Raw genomic sequence first — 23443 nt, forward strand, 5'->3', positions numbered from 1 at the left:
AGCACTTATTGACCTGGGTTTACTCTCGGTATGAATACACGTAAGTGAAGAATAGCTCAGGGCCAGCCGGCTGGCAGCAAACAGGCGGGGCTCCCGGGTGTACGCAATGACGTCATGACGCAGCAGCGCCGGTCAGCTGACCGTCGCCTCCCAGCGAAGGAGAGGCAGACATTTTGAATCGGAGAAGCTAGAAGTGCGGTGGTACCGGTTAAACGGCAACGGTCCGGCGGTAGCGGGACTGGAGGAGAGCGGTAAGGTCATCCGGCTTGGGCATCCGGCTTGATGGAACGTAATGGAATACGGTTTAAAGGGTGAGATAGTGAGCTGAAAGGCCGAGTTGTGAATGAACGGACATATTTGGCGGATGGGGCGCATTCTGAGAAAAGGACGGATCGGCGGGCTGTGCCGCTGTGGACGACATCTTGGTCCGTGACGGGGGGAACTGCGGGAAAATGGAGACGAAGCGGCTACTGCAGTCCGTCCGTGAGAGAAGGGCCATGTTTGTAAGGGTGTCTACCCGTGGGAGTCTGCGGATGTTTGCGCAGTGACCGGGGTGTGTATCGTGTCGCGTCGCCGACTCTCCGGCTCTCGCAGGGCGGTGACATGTCCCTCGGTGGGTGGACGGCAAGCCGAGTAGCAATGCTTATTTTTCTCGGTGGGAAGGACAGTCGGCTGGGATCGTTCTCGGTTCCGGCTCCTAGTCTTATTTTTAATTATTTTTTCCCGTTCGCCTCGTACTGTCCTTCAGGGAATTATGGAGGTGATGCTGGAGACCAGCGCAGACGGGACGCCGCAATGGAGGCAAGCATCGCTATGCGATGGCGATGAAATCCATTCCTAACCTTTGGGTTTTAAGTTGTCTGTGTGGCAAAGCCGCGTACGCCATGTAAATGCATTTAAAAGGCTGCCCGACTGGCGCTGTATGTTATAGGAAATGGCAGCCGACCACGACTGTCTCTGTAGTGTCAAATTTTTAAACATTTTCCTGTTTTCAGTAACAATTTGTACACACACACCGCACTTCCCGGTAATCCTTAAGGATAATTTATTGTTTTGGAGTACACATTTTGCTCAGAGCAGTTTAATCAGCAAGTAGTCTATTCCAGTTCAGCTCTTCACTTATCCATGATCTGGAGGAGGTTCTTGGGGTCTAATCGAGACCCTCAGATGGGTGGGGCTTTCTGGTGGCAGGCGGTCCGGAAGCCTTCGTGTTGTTTATCGCGTCTAAGGTGGACAGATGCACTCTGATAGGCAACATCAGTCTTGTCTAGGGGTGTTTAGGTTGGCAGAGGAATGCCTACTTTGATCCGTGTTGCGTGTCTATTCAGGGGCTGTACTGTGCTTTCAGCAAATCAGCGGGCAGCCATGTTGTCACATGAGAACACTTTTTAATTTCTCCCCAACTCCTCCGCAGGCATTTAGTCATGGCAGGACAACACTGAACGGCTGCCAACATGATTGGAGGACTGTTCATCTACAACCACAAGGGGGAGGTGCTGATCTCCCGGGTGTACCGCGATGACATAGGGTGAGTGAAGACTGAAGGCAACAGAGACTGGGATTTGTATAATATAAGGGGTTTTGGTGAAAAGTCTAAGCTTTGCATTTTAAATGTTTTGCATAAGGGGGTGGTTTGTACTTCAGCAGTCATTCAAAGTTCCCATGATCCTCTCTGTTCAGAAGGAGAGAGAGAGCACACGCGGCAGAACCCTTCTGCTCCCTTGTGGCCCTCCTGCTGTGTGTGTCCTCTCTCTGCTGTACATCGCTGTCATATCTTTGAATAGTACCTTGATGGATTTGCTGTGTGGCTTCAGCGGGATCATCGTGTAGTGCCTGTTTGTGTGCCTGATCCTCTCTCTCTCCATTTTGCCCCCGCCTATTCCTGCTCTCTTCCTTCCTCTCTCTTCCTGTCCGTCTTCCTTTTGCTGTTGCCATTTCTGTCCATGTCCATCACTGCATTGGCTGCTGTAGGAATAGGTAAGACCAGCTCAGCAACGACTGCCCCAAAGCATGTGTGCTTGCGCCCCCTGCAGGTATGGGGTGGTGCTGACTGGAATCCTGCCTCGCTTGCTTTCTCCCCCATTCATTACTGCCCAAAGGCTGTTGTCTGCTCCCCTTGCAGCTTTTATGACCTTTTTTTTTTGCAGCTTTGTAATTCCTTTTGGTTGTTAGACATTTTTTGATGTGTATTTTTAAAGACAAGCCAAACGCTCTGTGTTGGAGACTCCTACAGGATGACATTTAGCAGTCGTTGGCTGTTGGACTTGCATGAGCTTCTGAGATGAAAACATCTCTAAAGGTTTAAATGATTGAGTCTGTTTTTGCACTGCTGGGCTTTTGCTTCGTCCAGAGGAGATTGCGGCTTGGAAAGAACTGAAAATCAAAATCTTTTTAAGTATCTTTAAATTCTTATGGAGATTTGTCTAATTAAGTTCTTCAGTGGTCCAGACTGAGCTCATAGAGGCTGCCTCTCCCTCTCATCTTCCCCTCCCGAGGCTGGCTGTGTAGTCTGACACTGGTTCCTTATGGCTTCTAGTCCTGGTTGGTTTGGTGCATCAGGCAAATTGACTTTCTGTCCAAAGTGTGGATGGTTAACAAGTTGGCAGGTGTGCAGCACAAGCTGTGGTATGATATAGTATAATTTAAAGCATTTTATTTATTTTGTATAATATGCTCCCTTGACTTGAGACAGCATGATGTCTTGTTCTGTGAAACCAGTCAGGAAGACATAAGTTGTTGTTTGAGGTTATGCTTACGCTTTGTGTGTGTGTGTGTGTGTGTGTGTCTGTCCAGGCGCAATGCGGTGGACGCGTTCCGTGTGAACGTAATCCACGCCCGGCAGCAGGTCCGCTCGCCCGTCACCAACATCGCCCGCACCAGTTTTTTCCACGTTAAGCGCTCCAACATCTGGCTGGCCGCTGTCACCAAGCAGAATGTCAATGCTGCCATGGTCTTCGAGTTCCTCTACAAGATGTGCGACGTCATGACTGCTTACTTTGGCAAGATCAGCGAGGAGAACATCAAGAACAACTTCGTGCTCATCTACGAGCTGCTGGACGGTAATCTGGCCCCCAGATCCACGCGTTAACCGGACGCCGGTATCTCTGTCTTTCTGTCCTTTTATTTTAGCTATTCATCCCTCAGCGCATGACCCTCCTCGGCCTGAAGGACTCTCCTCGGGGTTTTCGTCAGCTGACTCTGCTCTGCTGTGGTTTTTTTAGGTTTTGATTTTTTTTTGCCCTTTAGTGTGAAAATCAAAACCTAAAGAAAGTTCAGCGCAGACGGGTTCCATCGGTCCAGCCGGCAATAGAGGCTTCAGTGCGGATTCCTCAGCTCCTCCCGGACCTCCACCGTCCTGCTGTAATCTTGTGTTCTCTTGCTGTGAATGACGGATACTCCCCGACCTCCACTAGGCCCCATCTCTCCCAGTCTGATGACCTTCTTCCCCCTGTAGAGATCCTGGACTTCGGCTACCCCCAGAACTCTGAAACTGGAGCCCTGAAGACCTTTATCACCCAGCAGGGCATTAAGAGTCAGGTAAGCGGCAGGGTGCTTTTGGTGCGGTTTGTATCGGGGGTTTTGCCGCACGTGACTGACGATCTGCCTGCTCTCCCTCTCTCTGTCCCTGTTGCTGTGATCCCGCTCTTCCTGTGGACTTGACACACTGAAGCACCATGTAAGTGCTCTTCTGCGTCAAACCAGTTCCTTTTTTGGTCGAGGTGACACTTGTAGTGGCCAACGCCAGCCAGTCCATAAAGCTAGACCCTCCTCTTCTCCCCGTCCAGACCAAGGAGGAGCAGTCTCAGATCACTAGCCAGGTGACGGGGCAGATCGGTTGGCGTCGCGAGGGGATCAAGTACCGGAGAAACGAGCTCTTCCTGGATGTGCTGGAGAGCGTCAACCTGCTAATGTCCCCGCAAGGTATGGACTGACCGCCCCTAGTGGCATTGCAGCTTGGTCATCTTTTTAATTTCACCGCTGATTGGATGTTGTCATGTAACCCCTCCCACCAGGCCAGGTTCTGAGTGCCCATGTGTCCGGCCGGGTCGTGATGAAGAGCTACCTGAGCGGAATGCCTGAGTGTAAGTTTGGCATGAACGACAAGATCGTCATCGACAAGCAGGGCAAGGGCGGCGCAACGGATGATGCGGGAAAGAGGTGAGGCTCGCTGCTGGGCTCGCACCTGAGACCTTGAGCCGCTGACCCTGCGCCGTCTACACGTTGATTTGGGTTCCAGTTAAACTGATTTATGTTCAGGGTGGGTGGAGATCTGTGCTTCTGTGCTGAGATTCTGTTTATTTCTTGAATTCAGTTTCTTTTGTGTTTCTGTTCCTAAGTGGTGGTTCTTGTATCTTTTTTGTATTTGTTCCCCGTTTTCTTCTCTCTGTGCTGGACCTCAGTGAATTAGGGGGCAGGTAGTGTAAAACTCGCCTGGCCAGAGTCTCATACTGACCCATCAGCCCCGTGCATGCGTGTCTGTGTATGTGAGCCATGTGTTCTAGCCGTGTCAGTCTGTCCTGTACGCTCAGTCCATCCCCTGCTTGAGGACCCATCAGTACTGTCCTGGTCCCCTTGGTCCGCGTCTCCTTGCTCTCAGTCTGTCCCCCATTGTCCTGTTTCTGTTACACTGCTCTTCTGGAGGTTCTTGTTAAACTGTGTACCCCCCCCTCCTCCCCTTCACCCCGGCAGTGGAAAGCAGTCCATCGCCATCGACGACTGCACCTTCCACCAATGCGTGCGACTCAGCAAGTTCGACTCGGAGAGGAGCATCAGCTTCATCCCCCCCGATGGGGAGTACGAGCTCATGAGGTCAGCGGATTCGCAGTCGCCGAGTCATGGTCACGCTTGCACATCACCGCTATGTCACGCTCATAACGTGAGTTTGTATGCAGGTACCGCACCACTAAGGACATCATCCTGCCCTTCCGGGTCATTCCTCTGGTCAGGGAGGTCGGCCGCACCAAACTGGAGGTGAAGGTGGTCATCAAGTCCAACTTCAAACCTTCCCTGCTGGCCCAGAAGATTGAGGTGAGGATCGGGGCCGGTCTGCTGACCCGGTGTCACATACAGCTGGGACTTGAAGCAGAACGTTCCCTCTCTGCCCCCTCAGGTGCGAATCCCCACCCCCCTCAACACCAGCGGGGTGCAGGTGATCTGTATGAAGGGCAAAGCGAAGTACAAGGCCAGCGAGAACGCCATCGTGTGGAAGTGAGTCCCTCTGTGTGCGCGTGCATGTGGGGAGGTGATGGCGCCACCATGTGAACGCGAGTAACTCCTTGCGTGTTCCGCAGGATCAAGCGCATGGCCGGGATGAAGGAGTCGCAGATCAGCGCCGAGATCGAGCTTCTGCCCACAAACGATAAGAAGAAGTGGGCGCGCCCCCCCATCTCCATGAACTTCGAGGTGAGTTGGGCCGCTCTCACTCTGCCATCTTATTCAGTGTGCGCCTGTGATCTGATCAGCCCCCCCCTCGCCCCGCCCTCCTCAGGTGCCCTTTGCTCCCTCTGGACTTAAGGTGCGCTACCTCAAGGTGTTCGAGCCCAAGCTGAACTACAGCGACCATGATGTCATCAAATGGGTGCGCTACATTGGCCGCAGTGGCATCTACGAGACCCGCTGTTAGTGCTGCTGGAGCCGTGGGTGGTGGGGGCGGGGGGGACGCACTCTCAAATAGGAGGCCTGAGGAGACCATGCTGGTGGCCATGTAGTAGTGACATTCAGGTCTCTGACGGGTGGCTGCAGGAGGGGTAACCGGAGATTTCGGAGTTTCTGCGTTAATACACGGTGTCTAAAAGCATTTCATTGAAGCAGGAATGAACCCCCCCCCATCTGTTGGGGTGTGTTGAAGCTTGTCCTTTGATGCATATATATTGTGTCCCCTCCCCCCCACCTGCACTTTGGACCATTCCTTTTCCCTCTTCCCCTATAAGTTAGTGGTGTAGTCGGCCCCTGTGCCTCCCTGCTCATTATATCCCGTGGGTTTTGTCAGCTGGTTTATCTCTTACCGCCGTGCGCTCCGTGTGCTGTGCCCCTCCGCCCTTCCTCTCCTCCTTGCCCCCGCTCGCCGCTGAGTGTGCTTCTTTCCACTCTGCTTCCTCTCCATCTCCCTGCGAAGTGTTTCGTTCCCGTGACCAAATCCTTTTGCCGTTAAGGAACATGAAGCAGCAGTAGGAGCAGTCATGCGGTTAATGCGAATATCGCGACGTGAAAAAAAAAATCCAATTTAGATCCAAACGGCTTCGCTTAGTGGTAGCGTATGTGTCCGAGTGTAAGTCCAGCTAGTGTGTGCTGTTGCCCCCTTGTGGGTGAGCTCGGCATCTCTCAGGGGGCACCGGGGAGACAAACTGGCTCAGTCTATGCCCTGCCCATTTTCTGACGTGATGGGATGTCGGTTGGTCCTTTAAACCCAGAAAGCAGATGTGGGGGGGGTTTGCCCCTAGGCCCCCACAGCCCTTAGCAGCCATGCATCCCCCCTCCGGCACAGAGAGGTGCGCTTCCAGAGGTGGGGGAGAATGGCTGCACCCAGCACAAAGTTCCCCAAACACTACAGTCCTGCCGAACACCACCCGAAGCCCCCACTGCCCTCACCTGCTGCATCCTGAGAGAGGCCCAGAACGTGCCGCCCCTCCCCCCTCCTTCCTGCTTTGGTGTTCAGTCTTCATTTGGTAATTTTGTGACTGTCCAGTTAACCCAATTAAACGTCATAACCGGATTCCCTGCTTCTTTTGTGTACTTTTTTCTGGGGGGCTGGGGCATGTGACTGCGGGTTTGGATTCTGCGCCTGTGTTCAGAAGGTCGCCAGTTCAAATCCCCCTCATGGTAGAGTGATCTTGCTATCGACTCCCTTAACCTCTAGTTGCTCCAGGGGCTGCCTGACCCTGCCTTCTCAAAAATGTCCATCACTTTGGATAAAAAAGCATTTGCTAAATAAATAAAACGTAAATACACTCAGTGACATAAAAAGTTAAGCACCCAGACAGAGTGGTGTAAATGAAATGAATCTGCACGTGGTGAAAGGTCATGTGACTGTATGACAATGATTATGATACCAGATCAAAAGGATAACAGTGTTAGCGGTATGGGCACACTGCTGGTCCCATGTCAGTAGGGTGTGACACCCCCCCCCCCCGGGCCTGGATACATGCGGTGATTCGGTCCAACAGCCGTTGTATCCTCTCCTACAACAAGTCGGCCCACAGCTGTTGTAACTGGCCCTTGAGATCCTACAGACTGGCACTGGGCCTGAGTTGATGGGAACGCCTCGGGCATGTATAGGTGGGTACACCACGCACTGATGGGGACGCCTCGGGCGGGTATAGGTGGGTACACCACGCACTGATGGGGGCGCCTCGGGCATGTATAGGTGGGTACACCACGCACTGATGGGGACGCCTCGGGCGGGTATAGGTGGGTACACCACGCACTGATGGGGGCGCCTCGGGTGGTTTTAGGTGGGTACACCACGCACTGATGGGGGCGCCTCGGGCGGGTATAGGTGGGTACACCACACACTGATGGGGGCGCCTCGGGTGGTTTTAGGTGGGTACACCACGCACTGAGGGGGCGCCTCGGGCGGGTATAGGTGGGTACACCACGCACTGATGGGGGCGCCTCTGGCGGGTATAGGTGGGTACACCACGCACTGAGGGGGCGCCTCGGGCGGGTATATGTGGGTACACCACGCACTGACGGGGGCGCCTCTGGCGGGTATAGGTGGGTACACCACGCACTGTTGGGGGCGCCTCGGGCGGGTATAGGTGGGTACACCACGCACTGATGGGGGCGCCTCTGGCGGGTATAGGTGGGTACACCACGCACTGATGGGGGCGCCTCTGGCGGGTATAGGTGGGTACACCACGCACTGATGGGGGCGCCTCGGGCGGGTATAGGTGGGTACACCACGCACTGATGGGGGCGCCTCGGGCGGGTATATGTGGGTACACCACGCACTGATGGGGGCGCCTCGGGCAGGTATATGTGGGTACACCACGCACTGAGGGGGCGCCTCGGGCGGGTATATGTGGGTACACCACGCACTGATGGGGGCGCCTCGGGCGGATATATGTGGGTACACCACGCACTGAGGGGGCGCCTCGGGCGGGTATAGGTGGGTACACCACGCACTGAGGGGGCGCCTCGGGCGGGTATAGGTGGGTACACCACGCACTGATGGGGGTGCCTCGCATGCCACGGATGCAGACCTCTTCCTCTGAGAGAAATGGGCCTCAAACTGAGCGATTTAAAAAAAAAAGAAAAACCCCATCTGTGGCCGATAGGTGTGTGAAATATCACGGTCCGGCCTGAATTTTCTCCATGTTTCCTCATGCTTCTGCTTTCCCGGGCGCTTTCCCAGTGGGCCGATGCATATGTGGGCTGGCAAAAATTCTCGCGAGGGACCCCAAATTCCAGGCCCTGGACCTGCTCTTAACATAAAATGTCTGGCAGGTTTGTCTGCATCTGCTGTGTGGCTGTTTATAATCTGGGGGCGGCGGTGGGGGAACACTCTGCTGCTCCGGGAGGAGGAGGAGGAGGAGGAGAAAGAGGAGGGTCCAGGTGGGCTTTGCGTCTTTGGTGAGCAGCTTTCTGAAGGGGCTCAGAAGAGCGTGGGGCTCTGACATGAAAGGCAACCCCCCCATGGCATGCAGAGGGTCGGCTGCAGCCAGGCGCTGCACTTTCCGGGAGTCTGGGGCGGTGCTGCTGCTTCTGGTGCTGCACTGGGCGGCGGGATCTCCTTTCTGGGCCGGTCGGGAGGTAAGCAGGGCGGAACGATCTGGGACCAGAGAGATGGCAGCTCGAACACGGCCGGTGGCAAATTTGGGGTGTTAGATCAGGGGAGACTGAAGCTGAAGCTTTCTTAGCCCCTCAGAGACACTCCATTACACTTGCAAAGCACATGACAAATGGAGAAGAAATGAAGACATATGGTCGTTATGAAGCATTATAAACCAAAGTTATTTCTTAAGAAGTCGGCCAGAGAGAATCGGGAGGAGAAAGCGCTCAGGGAGACGTGAGGAGACACTGGGGGTCATAGGGGCTACAGTCACATGTGGATGGTAGATATTTCTGTGTGGGAGTGGGTGGAGAGACAGGGTGTAAGAAAGGAGCAGGATAAGGAGTAAAACACTCTGCAGCTCAAACTGCTCGTGTCACCCTCCCTGCCCTGTTTAGGTTTCTGCTTCTGAAGATGTTCTGCCAGGACCGGTTCTGATCCGATCCAGACGCTATACCATCAACCCTCTGGGCTATAAGTGGGGACACTTTAACATCACCTACAAGTAAGGGAGGGCAGAGAGATCATGGGGATGCCTGTTTGATGCATAGTATTTGATATATATAAGGAGGATGGCGAGGTCATTTGTTGTGCTGCAATGTAAGTGGCAGATAATGATTGATGTCAATTTGACTTTAAAACATGCAGCTTAAGCAGCTGTCGGAATCCGATATTCCGCTGCTATATAATGCGACTTTGACCAGGATCACCAGGTTCCCCAGAACCCTGAACAAGGAAGACACACGCAAAGCCATCGGTCTCGCCTTCGCCAAGTGGAGCGAAGTGTCACCGATGTCCTTCACTGAAGTCACCCAGCCCAACAGGAGCGCCGACATCACCATTGGTGCGAGCAGATATGCGGGACGCGAAGCTCACCCCCGTTCTTAAATCGGACATTTTCCGATGTCCGTAGTTTAATTAGACTCTGCCATAGATGATCATTTCAACAAGGTTTTAGCTCCATGTGGATTGCAGCAGACAGGGATTCCTTGTGTGTTTCACATGTACAGATATAGTGTGTGTGTGTGTGTGTGTGTGTGTGTGTGTGATTCTTCTCAGGATTCTACACCCACAACCACACGGACTGCTGGTGGGCCCCCCTGCATCCCTGCTTTGACGGTGTGAATGGGGAGCTAGCTCATGCCTTCCTGCCCCCCCGTGGCGAGATCCACTTTGACAACCATGAATTCTGGGTACTTGGCAGGTCCCGGTACAGCTGGAAACAAGGTCCCTTCACCCACAGCGTGCAGCTAACACTACGCCAGACAGTTCAGTGTGTCAGAAAATTAAAACACGCACATTTAATTTAATTTAATTTAATTTAATGAATTATTATAAATCCCACATGACTTCACTCACATTTGTAATCAATATGCTAATATGAAATTATAGATCAAAACAACTAGGGTTGTGAAGAGGTGGAAAATTTCTAGAAACTTTCCATTCCATGGGAAGTTAAGCTGGGGAATTTTGGAAATATTCCAAGTTGGAAACTTTCCAGGGGAATTAACAGGAATGTATGGGAATTAACGGGAAAGTTCCCAGAATCTTGCAACCCTAATGATAACTAAGCATGTGTGTGTCTGTGTCTGTGCATGTGTGTGTGTGTCCGTCCCTGTGCGGCTGGACGCCTGCCTGTGCTCAGGTGTGTGGCTCAATGACCTCGTTCAGGTAGCTGCCCATGAGATTGGCCACGCCCTCGGTTTGTGGCACTCCAGGGATCCAAGGGCCCTGATGCACCCCAATGCCACCTACACAGGTCAGCGGGACGTCACCCAGGATGACGTGTGGGCCATCCAGCGCCTCTACGGTACCGCGGGATGGAGACAGGTTTGGGCAGGATCAGTAAGCAGAAGACTTGCCTAATTCTCCATGTGCACATGGACAGGGTGCTTGGACAAGCGGAGAGTGTGTGACCCGTGGGCCCGACTCGGGTTCTGTGAGCAGAGGAGGAGCTTCATGAAGAAGAACTGCCCTCGTCAGTGTGACCTCTGCATGGGTGAGAGACCAATTTGGATCTGGTACTTCTCCGTCTTCTGTGGTTCAATTTCATTATAATGCAACCTTAGTGCCTTAAAGGATCCAAAACCTCAAAGCCAAAGCTTGCCTCGGCACAGCCATGGTCCAAGAGATCATCCAGAATGATCCAGATTCATCCAGGTCGTCTGCGCAACACTCATGCATCTCTGTGGCACTGATTCACTCCTCTATTCCCCCACCCTTGCCTATCCTCACAGAGCCTCTTGATGCAGTTACCATGCCAACACCACCCGCTTCCAACATCAGAGTTAAACTTGTGCCCCGGGGCAGAGTGGCACGGTTCCGCTGCGGTGCAAACACTCCCAAAACTCCCTCCAAAGTCAGGTACAGGATACGCACACGCTCTGATATATATAGCACTTAACTCACGCAATCCCATAGCGTGGCCATATATTGTTACACATCGCAGTACATGCGCCATTGCATCATACCGCTTTGTACGGCTTTCTCTCCGAATAGGTGGTACAAAGACGGGGAGCTGCTGGCATCTTCGGTGCCCGGATACATCGCCATGAAGGGCCACGAGCTACGGATCGTAGCCAATGAATTCAACGAAGGCACATACACATGCCGACTCCTTCGCCGTGGCAACGTGGTCTCCGCAAACTCCTGGACCATTCGCTTGAAGGCTGAGCGCTCCAGTGAGCCCGGTTGAACTCGGGCGCGGAAATGCCACCCCGGCGTTTTTCCATTGCGTTGGCCGAGCCCAGATCTCCGAAATGCCGCTTTGGACCAATGACTGACACGGGAAACATCAGCATCAGGTTACGTCTCAGAACACAAAGCATTCGGTCACGTGACGTGTAGGACATCTGGTGGCCGCTTGATCAAGTAAGCCTACAGCAATGCTTGTGTTCACATGATCACACAACACTGTGGTCACACTTATTTTTAAAGGTTACACATTCTCTTTTTTTTCCTCTTAAAATTAAATTGACTGCATCAGCAATAAATATTACATTTATGTAGCACTTTTCCTAACCAAACTGGATTTAATTCCCATCTGTGTTGGGGGGACTTCGATAGGGGATTTTGCTTTGTATGATAAGCAGGGGGCAACTTCCCATAAGGCATGAGAAGGCAGTTGCCCGCGGCCCCCGAAAACCAGAAGTCACATTTAAGGATATAACTTAATATGATCGTTTAAATTATAGCAACATGTATGTTATTTGCATTTTTAGCAAGTTTTCAGGACAGACAAAGTTGCCCCCCTCCCAGCTGTAATGGACTGTTGCTACTTTGAGACTTTATGCTGTCTGGCTTTTCTTTACCTCTGGAGTCTCCTGATTGTTTCACTGTCAAGCAAACTGGCACAAAGACACAGGACTAACCTTACATCTGCCTTTTCATGCTAGAGTGGTAGACAACTTGTGAACAGACGTGGGGAAAACATAATAATTGCATGCAAAGATCCAAAAACCTAAGAGAGAACAGATAAGCTTAAATTTTACCAATTGATCCTCCGGCACGACACTCCCCCCTCCCCCCTCCCCCCCATGAGCAAATTTTACAGACAGAATACCCGCCCCCACCCTGACTGGTAAGTTTTACTGCAAGAAACTAGCTACTTGGGGATGATAGTCGCATCATTCAGGTCAAGCCAGATAGGGTAGATCTCACACTTTCAGGTGAAGAACAACAGTCAGAAAAATAGTCTGCAGAGAATTTACCACAGAAACTACTATCACCTGAGATATACTAATAGACATTTGATCATTTTTAGAGTAAAACAGGTGAGACACCCAACATCTCAAGTTGTGAAAACAACATGGACAATATATTTCAGTACAATTTGTACAGACTCAGAGGCATCGTGGTGGAGACACGTCTGTCTTTTTTCCAGAAACATTCCCCCAAGACTCCCACTGTTCTGAATTCCTGGTTAAACAAACCAGAGTGAGACAGACATATCAACAGTATCTGTCTGTTGGGAGTCCAGCTGCAGAAACTGAACATGAAAAGCCAAACACAACAGCCTGCCATGAAAGGGTTTCCTTCTCTTCCATTCTGATATGGAGCCTGGAGGTCCAGTCATTGTTCTTCTTCCTGGTAGGAGCCCTATGAGAGCTACTTTGAGGTGGGGAGGTCTTGGTGAAGGCGGGAAGGGGGGGCACGCTCGTTGGCTGGGCTGCAGCTGGGGCCCTGCTGGGGGTGGATGGCCTGGAACACCCACCCCAGTCCTGTTTCAGCGTGTGCTTCTGAGGGAGGGCTAACAGAGATAAGCCAGATCCGGTGCACTGCTTCTCCTGCATTGTGCAAGACATTATAGGTAACTACATGGGCGTCGCTGCCATTAAATCTGAGGGGGACATGTCCCCCTCACGTTTCATAATTATTCGTTTCGACCCCCCCCCCCCCCACACACACACACACACACATAACATAAAATATTAGTTTTATGCCAGTGTGTCCCCCCTACATTCAAAATGCTTCTGACACCCCTGGGTAACTATCAATGGTCTACAAAAAAACGGGTTTCTCCTGTATGCATGACTTTGCCATCCTCATGCTTGGGTTTGCTCAATCGTTTTAGTATCAAAGGATCCCCTGACTGATCTGCAAAGTGCTACCAGCTTAATAAATGTGACCGATCCTCTGCGTTGCTGTGCTTGTCCTTAGCCCTGCTGTTGGGTGGCTTCGATGCGATCTCCTGCGTATTGGTGGTGACCGCGTGATCCGGGGCGTGGTTATTTAGAGAGGGGCGTGGTCACTTTGCGGCCTGCCCCTCACTCGATGAGCGCTGGTCTGGTGACGGCTACCCTGCACGCCTCCTACTATGCCACTACTACTATGCCGGTTTTGCCCATTACCTGCCATAAAACCATTGACACATTTCTGAGATCCTTGTCTAGTTTAATGAATTAAAGACATTTTCACAATGAGACACGGCGTCGGCGGCAATCATTAGTACGGCTAATGAGGTGTATCTGGAACTCGTATGACATGGGTGTGTGTAAGACTATATGGGAGTGTTTGACTGTGTGTGTTAGTTTGTAAACGGAATCGGTGCGTTTCATCACCGCTGTCTGGCTGCAGACGCCTCAGTGTCACCGCAACCACCCCCCCCCCCTCTTCCCGGTACAAGATGGCGGCCCCCACTCCGCTGCTGGCAGGTCAGTTCCTCCGCTTCACTGTGTCCTAATCCCGTGCTTTACTACTTATTTCAATGTAAAAACCACCGATCATATTGTTACAATGCGGACTCGCAGTTAATTATGACCATGTGATGGATTTGGGCGGATTGTCCGGAATGCTAACGCTATGCGTGGCGCCGTCCACATGTAGCACAACTCCGCTCCACTCCTGGTGAATAAAATCAAAATCAAATACAAATTTAACCACAGCCTGTTTGCTTAAGTACAATTTAGATACCGACACGATTGTCCATACAAAATGAACGGCTGTATGAGAACGATGGGTTTAAAATAGCCAGTTTTGGTTTTAGGTTGATTGAAATATGCCTGAAAGTCTGCGCTGAACTTTTACGTCGGTTTCCGTATCCGCTTGTGGTCAGTCTGACTGATAACAAGCGATTCTCTGAGTGCATTTACAGCCATATTACACCTAAAGTAAGACGTTTCAATGAAATTTTCCTGACTGACAGTCCGCGAGTCGAGCGGGACATCCCTGCGATGCGGCCCCCCCGCCTGCGAACAGACATCATCCTTCCAAAGGTGCATCCTGTCATTTTAAACTTTCTGCTTGTATGCACATACTATTACATGAATTAAGCCCTGAAATTTCTCAGTGTAGTTTATCTCCAAAAATTGCTGGAAGTCATTTGGATTATTCTGTTTGTTTCCAGGGACACAAAGAAAAGCAAATACATTGCTTTTAGTAAGGATGGCTCTTTATTCGGCTGGTGTAATGGAGAAAAGTAAGGAATGTGATGTTTTGTACCAATCTTGTATTGGGTGGAGGATCCGGATAAATAGTTGACACATCTGCCCTTAGTGTTTTATGGAATCGCGTATCACATGATCTCCTTCCCGCAGAGTCAGCGTTCTCAAGGTGGCTGACAGCACGTATCTTCAGTCGCTCGACCTTCCCAAGATTGCCATGTTGGACTTCTCGCCCCTGGGTTCTGTGTTGGTCACATGGCAGCCCTATGTCAGTAGGTACCCCGAGACGTGCCGGAGAGCCACAGGCGAGCTGAGGTTCCACTGGCTTTACGGAGCTCTGGCGCAGCTGCTGCACATCTTCTGTGGCTCCTAGAAGCTCATGGTGGTGGTTCTTCTCTCAGAAACCCAGGACAACCCACAGGGAGAACCTAACCTGCAGCTATGGAACCTACATACTGGTGCCATACTCAAGTCCTTCTACCAGAAGAAGGCCCAGGGTTGGTAGGTGACATTCTGGTAGCTTGCCAAGGGGGCGTGGACTTAAGGCTGATTGACATTTCTGCGTAGAATCTAAGCCACAGATAATACACAGCTGTGCACCTACGTCGTAGCCCGACGCCTGTAGTTACATTTCTGGGGAGGTGCTTGTCAGGCTATGGTGTAGAGTGCACGGCTATGCCCTAGATTATATGTCGAATTCTAAATCATCCTTCACTGTGACACTTGCTGATGTGAGGTCATGTGACAGTATGAGCTATAGTGTCTTTCTGGAGTTTCGCTCTCATGTGGCTGTAAGTCGGCGCGGCCAGCGGAAATCTGCCAGCGTTGGATACAGATATACTTTACTCTCTCCGCTGTATCAGCAGTGGGTTTGTGTCATAACCCTCTATGCTCGTCGGCATGGTAACGCCTCACAGCCTCCATTACGTCCGTTCTCAGGTGTCCTAGCTGGTCGGATGACGAGAGCATCGCCGTCCGGAACGTCAACAACGAGCTGCACTTCTTCGAGAACAACGCCTTTGGTGGGCCTCTCTGCTGGCCGGCCTGCCAGACAGTTTCAGTGGCGCATTAAGCGTGTATATTCCGCCATGAACTGCCCACGTCTTCCTGTATAAGGATCTGCTTCCTGTTTTCCAGATAATATCGCCAACAAGCTTCACTTGCAGAAGGTGTCCGACTTCGCCCTGTCTCCCGGACCCCAGCCCAGCAAGGTCCTGCCACTGAGCCTCTCGTATTATCTAATTTGTTCATTTCCATGGCTGTGGTGACGCGACTAACACGAATCAATGTATTGCCACTCAAGGTTGCTGTCTATGTCCCAGGAAGCAAGGGCACCCCCTCGTTCGTCCGTCTCTACCAGTACCCTAATTTTGGGGGCCCGTCCTCCGCCCTGGCAAACAGAAGCTTCTTTAAGGCGGACAAAGTGACATTATTGTGGAACAAGAAAGGTATGCTGAAGCTAGACTGTGCTAATGTTAGGCGAGTGGTGGTACGGTCCATGTAAGGATGGAGCATGGAATGGATATGATTGCGAAAAGTTACAGGTATGGAAAAACTGTGTAAAACTATATTTCGCTGGATATCGGCCAGTATATTAGCTCCAGGAATCAGGCCCCCTGATCAATCCCATGATGCATGTAGACAGGCCCTTGTGTGATGTGTCACGTACCATCCGATCCTCTCCCAGCGACGGCGGTGCTGGTGACGGCCAGCACGGAAGTGGACAAGACCGGCGCCTCCTACTACGGGGAGCAGACCCTGCACTACCTGGGCGTTGACGGGGAGAGCGCCGTCGTGCAGCTGCGTAAGTTCTGGCAGAGTTTCAACAATTAATGCGCATAAATCATAGATGAGCAGTTTTAAAAGGTTTAAGATGAGCATTGTTTAAAAGCAATGTCTGAACTCTGTTCTTCAGAGTTGGTCTAATTAGCATGACTGAAGCATTCTGGTATTGCCAGTGTGATACAATATTTATAGTAAAACTAGGCGGTGGAACGTACAGCAGGGAAATTCACTTCTCTGTACAGCATCTGCCCTCAGCTTTCCGGTCTGTTCTTCAACTTGTGGGTTTCTCAAATTTTTCAGCCTACGACCCCCAAAATAGGAGTGATAGAGACTCACGACCCCTATTTTGTTGATTGCGGGAGGTTGGTCCTTCTTGGTAGATTTGACTGATTGGGATGGGGCTCCCCTCGGTAAATTTATCGCAATCACATTTTTAATTTTTTAGAGACATACTCAGGAAATCACCTGGCGACCCCCAATTTGGGAACCCCTTGCCTGACTGGTTGACCTGCACGTTTCACAGTCTGTTGGATTGTCACAGGACGTTGCATTGAGTTGATAACTGGACCATGTGCTCCTCATGACCTAGCAGGCTGGGAATTTGGTGCAGTAGATGCAGATGGTGATGCTGAAGTTGGCAGGTTAGATGATGGCGATGGGTTAAGGCTGACTATGAAGTCACCTGGCTTCTCTCCTCTCTCCCGGTCAGCGAAGAACGGGCCCATCTACGACGTGGCGTGGAGTCCCAACTCCTCGGAGTTCTGCGTGGTGTATGGCTTCATGCCAGCGAAGGCCACCGTTTTTAACCTCAAGTGCAGCCCAATATTCGACTTCGGCACAGGGCCCCGGAACGCGGGCTTCTATAGCCCCCAGGGCCACCTGCTGGTTCTCGCCGGCTTTGGGAACCTGCGTGGTCAGATGGAGGTCTGGGATGTCAAGAAGTACAAACAGGTGTCGAAGCCCCAGGCGCCCGACGCCACCCACTTCTCCTGGTGCCCCGACGGTGAGCACATCGTCACGGCGACCTGCTCCCCACGGCTCCGCGTCTGTAACGGTTACCGGATCTGGCACTACACGGGGACTGTCCTGCACCAGGAGCAGGCGCCAGAAGGGGGGGAACTGTGGGAAGTGCAGTGGCAGCCCTTTCCGGAAGGCACCTTCCCCGAGAGACCGGTCCGCTACCAGGCGGTGCCCACTGAGCTGGGCGGCACGGAGCCAAAGCCTTCGCAGGCGTACCGCCCGCCTGCACTCCGTAACCAGCCTGCCAGTCCCATCACCAAGCTGGTGAGTAACCAAAGCACATGCTTCAGGTGAACGTACTGAGAAAGTCAGGGTGAGACCAGGTCTCAATTCTGGCTTTACTATCCAAATAAATACCACAAAAGTTGGGGCTTGGAAGATGGACCCAGTAAGAGGATTGACTATAAACATTTTGTAAGACCGGTGGCTCTCACATAATGGCTGTATCTAAAATGTGTTTCAGTGTGATTTGGTATGACTGACTCTTGACTGTCTGCCAGCACGAAGAAGAACCACCACAGAACCTCAAACCGGGTTCTACTGGAGACAAGCCGCTGTCCAAGACTGCCCTGAAGAACCAGAGGAAGCGGGAGGCCAAGAAAGCCGCCAAGCAGGTTGGCAAATTTGCGGTGTCCTGCACTCTGCTCCGCCCCTCCCCAGGAGTCTGTGTGACTCTCACTGTCGACTCGTTCGTGTTCTCGCAGGAGATGAAGTCGGATGCCTCTGAAGAGCCCGTGGATCCTGCTCCAGCTGACTCTGCCCCAAACCAACCAGCTCCAACCTCTGGAGATCCTGAAACTGACAAGAAGATAAGGAACCTTAAGAAGGTCAGGTGATTCCGCATCAACGTGGCGTCTCTGATCACACCTGCTGAGCCTCGGTGTCATGTGACAAGCTTTTCAATTCACAGAAGCTGAAGGCCATTGAGCAGCTGAAGGACCAACAGGCAGCCGGCAAACCTCTGCAGAAGAATCAGGTGAAGCTCACTTATTTCTGTTTGCTTTCTGTTTGCCCAATTATAAAGGCACAATAATATGATTATGGAGTGTGCAACCATGTTGTACAATACAGTTTTTTTTTCTAATTGTCAGGTCGAGAAGATAAAGATGGAGCCCCAGCTGTTACAAGAGATTGAGAACCTGGAGTTGGGACTTTGAATGGAATAATGGTTCACGGTTAAGGGAATGTCACAAACTGTACTGGGAAAATGCTGGTCTTACTCAGCTACCTACGTTTGCCTTTATGAAATTTGGTGAGAATATGCATTTGTGATAGGCTGGGTTTGCTGCTGATTTTCCTGTTTAGACCATAAGCATTAGCCTTAAACAGAAGGGGGAATTTAGCTAATAAGCATTTCTCAATGTATAAATGCGTCCACACAGGGAAACTGGCAACATGGACTGGTGATAGGATCTGAAGTGTAAGACCATTTATTTTTGCTAAACTGATTTAAAGCAAATGCTTTTCGATTTGGGACATTGCCCTTGACAACTTGTTAAATATAATTCGAGATTTGTTCCAGAGTCCAGCAGTAATGTTCCTATCAAACTTACTACAAGGCAATAAAATTTGCTGGTAAAAAGTATTGTAATTTGTGCTTTTTCCTGCTTAGGTTGAATAACATGGACTTTAAACTGCTGTTTTTTATTTTTTGCTTTTATCATTTGCTTAAAACATAGCATTTAGGAGGTGTAGTTAACAGGTATGTATGATTGCCTTGACAATACGTCATTCTGTCAACACATTCTGGTTTCAGTGCTGGACAGGAATGAGGAGATGGTACAAGGCTTCAAGATGCCCTATGACACTAACAGTGCGTAATCTGCCTTAACCTTTAGGTGTTGAAGTGTCAAAGTCTAGTGCAGTGTGTGTGTGTGTGTGTGTGTGTGTGTGTGTGTGTGTGTGTGTGTGTGTGTGTGTGTTCAAGGTTCAAGGTACTTTATTGTCATCAGCAGTTGTGTACACATACGTATTGAGAGACTCCGGGGGAAAATTGGCTTTTTCACAAGATAATTCATAAAAATATTAATAGAAAACGGGTTCAGATATGTAGGCTTTGAACGTTTTTAACGAAAGCATTAATCTGTATGCCGAGGACTTCATTTCCCATACAGCCAGCGCCCACGTCAGAGCGCTTGAGCGCCCCCGCCTGGCCGTGCCGCTGATAATACACCGTGTGCGGTGGGGAGCGCAGAAGTCGAGGCGGCAATATGGGGAAGCGCACGTTGTCGCTGGCTCTGCTCTTCTTCGGAGGCCTGTTTTTGTACGGAGCTTCCGCTGACACCGGCGGTGTAAAAAAGCTGAAGATGCAGTTCGCCACCGGGCCCCTCCTGAAATTCCAGATCTGGTACGTAAGGTGGTTCAGGAGGCCGGTCCAGCCCGGTTCCCGGCCACACACAGCCGGCCGATGGCGCTTAAGGTCGACTGGTTAAATGTGGTCGAGCGGGGTCCCGATCTCTCCGTGCCTGGTCGGGTGGGGGAGGGCTGCCGTTCCTAGGCCTCCAATCGCTTTGTCGGGCGACATCTTGCTAGCTACTAGCCACCTGCTTTTAACTATTTCGCCCGGCGCGCGTTCCTACAAACCAATTAAATCTCGGTGGCGGCGCCGAGCAGCTCGATGTCGATGCCGGTCTCCTGCGTCTCCGAGGCCGGCGGACCGCCATGACGCAGCCCGGAGCCGACCTGCAGAAGCCCCGCCTGGGTGGCGGTAGCCCCGTAGCCGCCTGAGATGCCCTTTTCCCGGCAGTGCCATCTGACGTTAACCTCATGTTTTGCTTTCGGGTGTGAACTTGCTACCGCTTCGGTCCTTTCGCTGGCCAGCTGAGTTAAAAGGGTGCCATTACGGCTCTTTGGGGTGTTTACCTTGTACTGGATGCCATTTTGGCTCTTTCTCTGGGGATTTCGGGGTCAACTGGATGCCATTTTTCTATGGACCTCCTAACGTTCCAAGTCGCAACTTCCTGTGAGTGAGCGGCTCCTTTGCATAATACAGCTTAACTTTTTACTCATGCCCAGTTGCTCAATAACTTGGGTGTCAAGTTACGTAAATTACCCAGTGAGGAGATTCCATCTGGCATAGTGTCAGGTTTACCTACACGTTTTTCTCGCATGACTGGGTCACGTAGCAGTTAATCATATGCACTGAATGTACGTTTAACCATGAATGTTTACGTTCACTGTCGTGTGCTTTTATTATCTTGACAGTCTTCACGTTGCCAGGTTCTGATTCATTGAGAAAGGAGGCTGATAGACTCCACATGAGAGTGATGTGTGTATCTGCAGGGCTGCCAACTCTCACGCATCTGGCGTGACACCCACACTTTAAGACACTCATGCTCACGCAAGAAATCTTACAGCAAATCTATATTATTCCATAATAAACCTAAAATTAGCTACTTAAAAAGGGCTGCGGTAGTTTGCAAACCCAATAGACTATTTACCAGGTAATAAAATACTTACACAATTGTAGATGCGTGTGCATTTGTGTGCAGACTTGAATTGAAAATCTCACTCTGGCCAGCTGACCAGAGTTGGCTGCTCTGCATCTTTGAAAGGGAATGCGGATTACCTTGTTGCTGACCTCTCTTTCCCACAACGCAGCGTTTCCTGAGGCTACAAGCGGGTGTTTGAGGAGTACACGCGGGTTCTTAACCAGCGTTACCCAGACATCCGCATTGAAGGGGAGAGTTACCTGCCACTACCCATTTACCGGTAAGAGAGCCCTCATCCACCGCTGCTCTTTGTGGGCTGGGATCACAAGACAGGGCGGCGCCATATTTATGTGTACCAGTTAGTGCTTTTTATTCTAGCACCTGTTGGATAATCAAATGCCCAGATATTCTGTGTTTAACAACAAGTAAACCCACCCGGGCAAGTGTTTTGTGTTTAAAATGCGAGGAACTTCACATGTAAGAATTTCCTAAGTCTCATAATTTGATGTGTAAAATATGCCTTGAATACAAGCAAATGCCTGTTTGCTCCCCTACTGCTGTGTGCTCAGTCATGACAGCATTTTCTTATGTCGTTGTTCCCCCCCCCTCCTCCCCCTCAGACACATAGCTTCCTTCCTGTCCATCTTCAAGCTCGCCGTGATTGGGCTGATTATTCTGGGCAAGGATCCATTTACGTTCTTTGGTATGCAAACCCCTAGACTCTGGGTCTGGGGACAGGAGAATAAGGTAAGGTCACGGAGAGAGGAGAGTTTACTACACGGGCTGAGTTTCTGTAGACTTTTGTTGTTCTGCTGGTATACAGTTGGGCCCTTCAGGGAAAGCCAAACAGTCTCTTCTGCCTGTTGCATGGGAGCATGTTTCATCACTAATTATATCCAAGGGAAATCTGTGAAGCTTTTTTCCCCGACTCTCATACCACCCAAGCCTTCCTAGTTGCCTAGGGATTGCGTGTCTAAGACCCAGTGTGGTCATGCTGGATGCTGACTGCTTTGAGATCCTTTCCTTGGTATCGCTGCAGCAGTGTGCCTCATTGCAGTTACTGGAGCACATTTATCTTTAATTCTTCGTTACTTAAATATCAGCAGAGCTCTGTAGATGCTTACCTTTTGGTTTTTGTCTTCTCTCCCTCCTGGCAGATCTATGCTTGCATGATGGTCTTCTTCCTTAGCAATATGATTGAGAACCAGTGTATGTCTACAGGAGCTTTTGAAATCACGTTAAATGGTAAGGTTGTGTTTTTGAAACTTTGGGATGTGGGAAAATGGACCTTAATTGGTTCATTCTTGACTTGAGTATCCATCCTCTCTCTAAAGTATGGTCCCGTAGCTACTAAAGATGGGAATCTGTTAATAAGATTAGGAGGTGTGAGCAAGCATGCCTTTGTCTTGAACCCATGGTGGATTTATAATTACAGAAGTAAAGCCATCAGAGTTTGGACCTGATCATCGTTATTTTGTTTGTGTTGCATTGTCAATGAACCGATGGTATCAGTCATCTGAGAAGGCAGAACATGGTGTTTTTAAGTCTTTTTCATGTATACTGGCTTATTGTGTGACAGTAACCCCTCACTCTACCTGCAGATGTACCAGTGTGGTCCAAGCTACAGTCGGGCCACTTGCCCTCCATGCAGCAGCTGGTCCAGATCCTAGACAATGAAATGAAGTTGAACGTGCATATGGACTCCCTCCCACACCAGCGCTCGTAACGGCCCCTTGTCCCCGTCTGCGGTCTGAGACCCCCCCTGTATGACTACATCTTATGCCTTGCATGTTCCTCTAGTCATGAAATTCACTTTGTTCTAATAGCGGTTAAAGATGTCAGGATTGTGTACAGATGCATCTTTCTCGTTGCGGTGTTGCAGGTTTGAGGTGAGCATGTCCCCTGGCTGATGACCGACACTGATGAAGGTCTGTGCTGAAGGCAGGATGACTGCTAGCACAGACTGGAAGACCCCGTCGTTCCTCCGAGCCTCTAGACAAGCCCCCTGCAGCAGACTGGGATCTGTGACAGCCAGACAGTCTTAATTGTAGTTTTTTTTGTGCAATTTTTAAATGCAAAATCTATTCATTTTATGTTTTGAGCCGAAATATAGCTTAAAGTCAGTGGCAGTTGTATTTTATATTTGATTCAGCAGGATTAAAAGTGACATCATACAAGCATTTAACATTAATTTAATTTCTGAGCTACTGTAATTTTATATTTCTTTTTATAGCAAAAAAGAGGAACTTAAATGATATTAAAGTGGATTACATATAATGGGATACCTGTGTGGTCTTAATTTTTCTGACTAAATCAATTCTGTTGATCATCCAATCTGTTAACTACACAAAACACAACTGCTAGATTGTATATGGGCGGCGTGCTTAACTGGTCTGCTAACCTTTTATTTACAATCTCCGCTTCATACAATGTTTGAAAATAAGTGAGTCATTGAACCTAATGTGCTGTGTCAGCGTCAGGTTTCTTGTTGGGTGGCCTGGTGACAACTTTCCAAGTAAAGGCCAGCAGTGCTGCTTTTAAAAGATTCAGTGAAG

The 23443-nt window shown here is 50.5% G+C and overlaps 4 protein-coding genes across 5 annotated transcripts; all 4 read left to right on the plus strand.

Moving 5' to 3' along the window:
* The first annotated feature begins 112 nt into the window (after positions 1-112).
* ap2m1b (adaptor related protein complex 2 subunit mu 1b) lies at positions 113-6712 on the plus strand. Its single transcript, XM_023821556.2, has 13 exons — positions 113-251; positions 1415-1528; positions 2794-3059; positions 3455-3537; positions 3671-3676; positions 3786-3921; positions 4014-4158; positions 4401-4415; positions 4690-4809; positions 4893-5028; positions 5111-5208; positions 5292-5403; positions 5489-6712. The coding sequence occupies exons 2-13, from the start codon at positions 1455-1457 to the stop codon at positions 5621-5623; spliced, it is 1326 nt and encodes a 441-aa protein (XP_023677324.1). The 5' UTR covers positions 113-251; positions 1415-1454; the 3' UTR covers positions 5624-6712.
* A 979-nt stretch (positions 6713-7691) lies between these two features.
* mmp23bb (matrix metallopeptidase 23bb) lies at positions 7692-11781 on the plus strand. 2 transcript variants are annotated; one of them, XM_023821602.2, is made up of 8 exons: positions 7692-8751; positions 9169-9275; positions 9475-9614; positions 9830-9997; positions 10416-10529; positions 10659-10769; positions 11008-11134; positions 11270-11781. In XM_023821602.2, the coding sequence occupies exons 1-8, from the start codon at positions 8617-8619 to the stop codon at positions 11463-11465; spliced, it is 1098 nt and encodes a 365-aa protein (XP_023677370.2). In that variant the 5' UTR covers positions 7692-8616; the 3' UTR covers positions 11466-11781. The 2 variants fall into 2 exon arrangements, with proteins under 2 accessions (XP_023677370.2, XP_023677361.2); XM_023821593.2 differs by having other exon boundaries at positions 7693-8751; positions 10416-10580.
* A 1755-nt stretch (positions 11782-13536) lies between these two features.
* eif2a (eukaryotic translation initiation factor 2A) lies at positions 13537-19042 on the plus strand. The gene is made up of 14 exons (XM_023821514.2): positions 13537-13923; positions 14415-14484; positions 14616-14687; positions 14806-14924; positions 15054-15153; positions 15592-15674; positions 15790-15863; positions 15956-16100; positions 16340-16456; positions 17147-17721; positions 17958-18071; positions 18162-18284; positions 18368-18433; positions 18549-19042. Exons 1-14 carry the CDS (start codon positions 13896-13898, stop codon positions 18612-18614), a joined length of 1752 nt encoding a protein of 583 aa, XP_023677282.1. The 5' UTR covers positions 13537-13895; the 3' UTR covers positions 18615-19042.
* A 563-nt stretch (positions 19043-19605) lies between these two features.
* LOC111849071 (thioredoxin reductase-like selenoprotein T) lies at positions 19606-23170 on the plus strand. The gene is made up of 6 exons (XM_023821616.2): positions 19606-19804; positions 21058-21168; positions 21509-21635; positions 22046-22133; positions 22490-22652; positions 22771-23170. Exons 1-5 carry the CDS (start codon positions 19668-19670, stop codon positions 22612-22614), a joined length of 588 nt encoding a protein of 195 aa, XP_023677384.1. The 5' UTR covers positions 19606-19667; the 3' UTR covers positions 22615-22652; positions 22771-23170.
* The last annotated feature ends 273 nt before the right edge of the window (positions 23171-23443 follow it).

Source organism: Paramormyrops kingsleyae, chromosome 17 (genome assembly GCF_048594095.1).
Source record: "Paramormyrops kingsleyae isolate MSU_618 chromosome 17, PKINGS_0.4, whole genome shotgun sequence".
Taxonomy (NCBI): domain Eukaryota; kingdom Metazoa; phylum Chordata; class Actinopteri; order Osteoglossiformes; family Mormyridae; genus Paramormyrops; species Paramormyrops kingsleyae.

What these genes read in the sequence shown, in the direction of transcription:
- ap2m1b (XM_023821556.2), top strand. Translation starts at nt 1,455, where the DNA reads ATGATTGGAGGACTGTTCATCTACAACCACAAGGGGGAGGTGCTGATC. An exon ending in GTGTACCGCGATGACATAGG is followed by an intron (nt 1,529 to 2,793) that starts GTGAGTGAAGAC and finishes GTGTCTGTCCAG; the next exon opens with GCGCAATGCGGTGGACGCGT. An exon ending in CATCTACGAGCTGCTGGACG is followed by an intron (nt 3,060 to 3,454) that starts GTAATCTGGCCC and finishes TTCCCCCTGTAG; the next exon opens with AGATCCTGGACTTCGGCTAC.
- mmp23bb (XM_023821593.2), top strand. Translation starts at nt 8,617, where the DNA reads ATGAAAGGCAACCCCCCCATGGCATGCAGAGGGTCGGCTGCAGCCAGG. An exon ending in CCGGTACAGCTGGAAACAAG is followed by an intron (nt 9,998 to 10,415) that starts GTCCCTTCACCC and finishes GCCTGTGCTCAG; the next exon opens with GTGTGTGGCTCAATGACCTC. An exon ending in AAAACTCCCTCCAAAGTCAG is followed by an intron (nt 11,135 to 11,269) that starts GTACAGGATACG and finishes CTCTCCGAATAG; the next exon opens with GTGGTACAAAGACGGGGAGC.
- eif2a (XM_023821514.2), top strand. Translation starts at nt 13,896, where the DNA reads ATGGCGGCCCCCACTCCGCTGCTGGCAG. An exon ending in CAGACATCATCCTTCCAAAG is followed by an intron (nt 14,485 to 14,615) that starts GTGCATCCTGTC and finishes GTTTGTTTCCAG; the next exon opens with GGACACAAAGAAAAGCAAAT. An exon ending in CTTCGAGAACAACGCCTTTG is followed by an intron (nt 15,675 to 15,789) that starts GTGGGCCTCTCT and finishes CCTGTTTTCCAG; the next exon opens with ATAATATCGCCAACAAGCTT.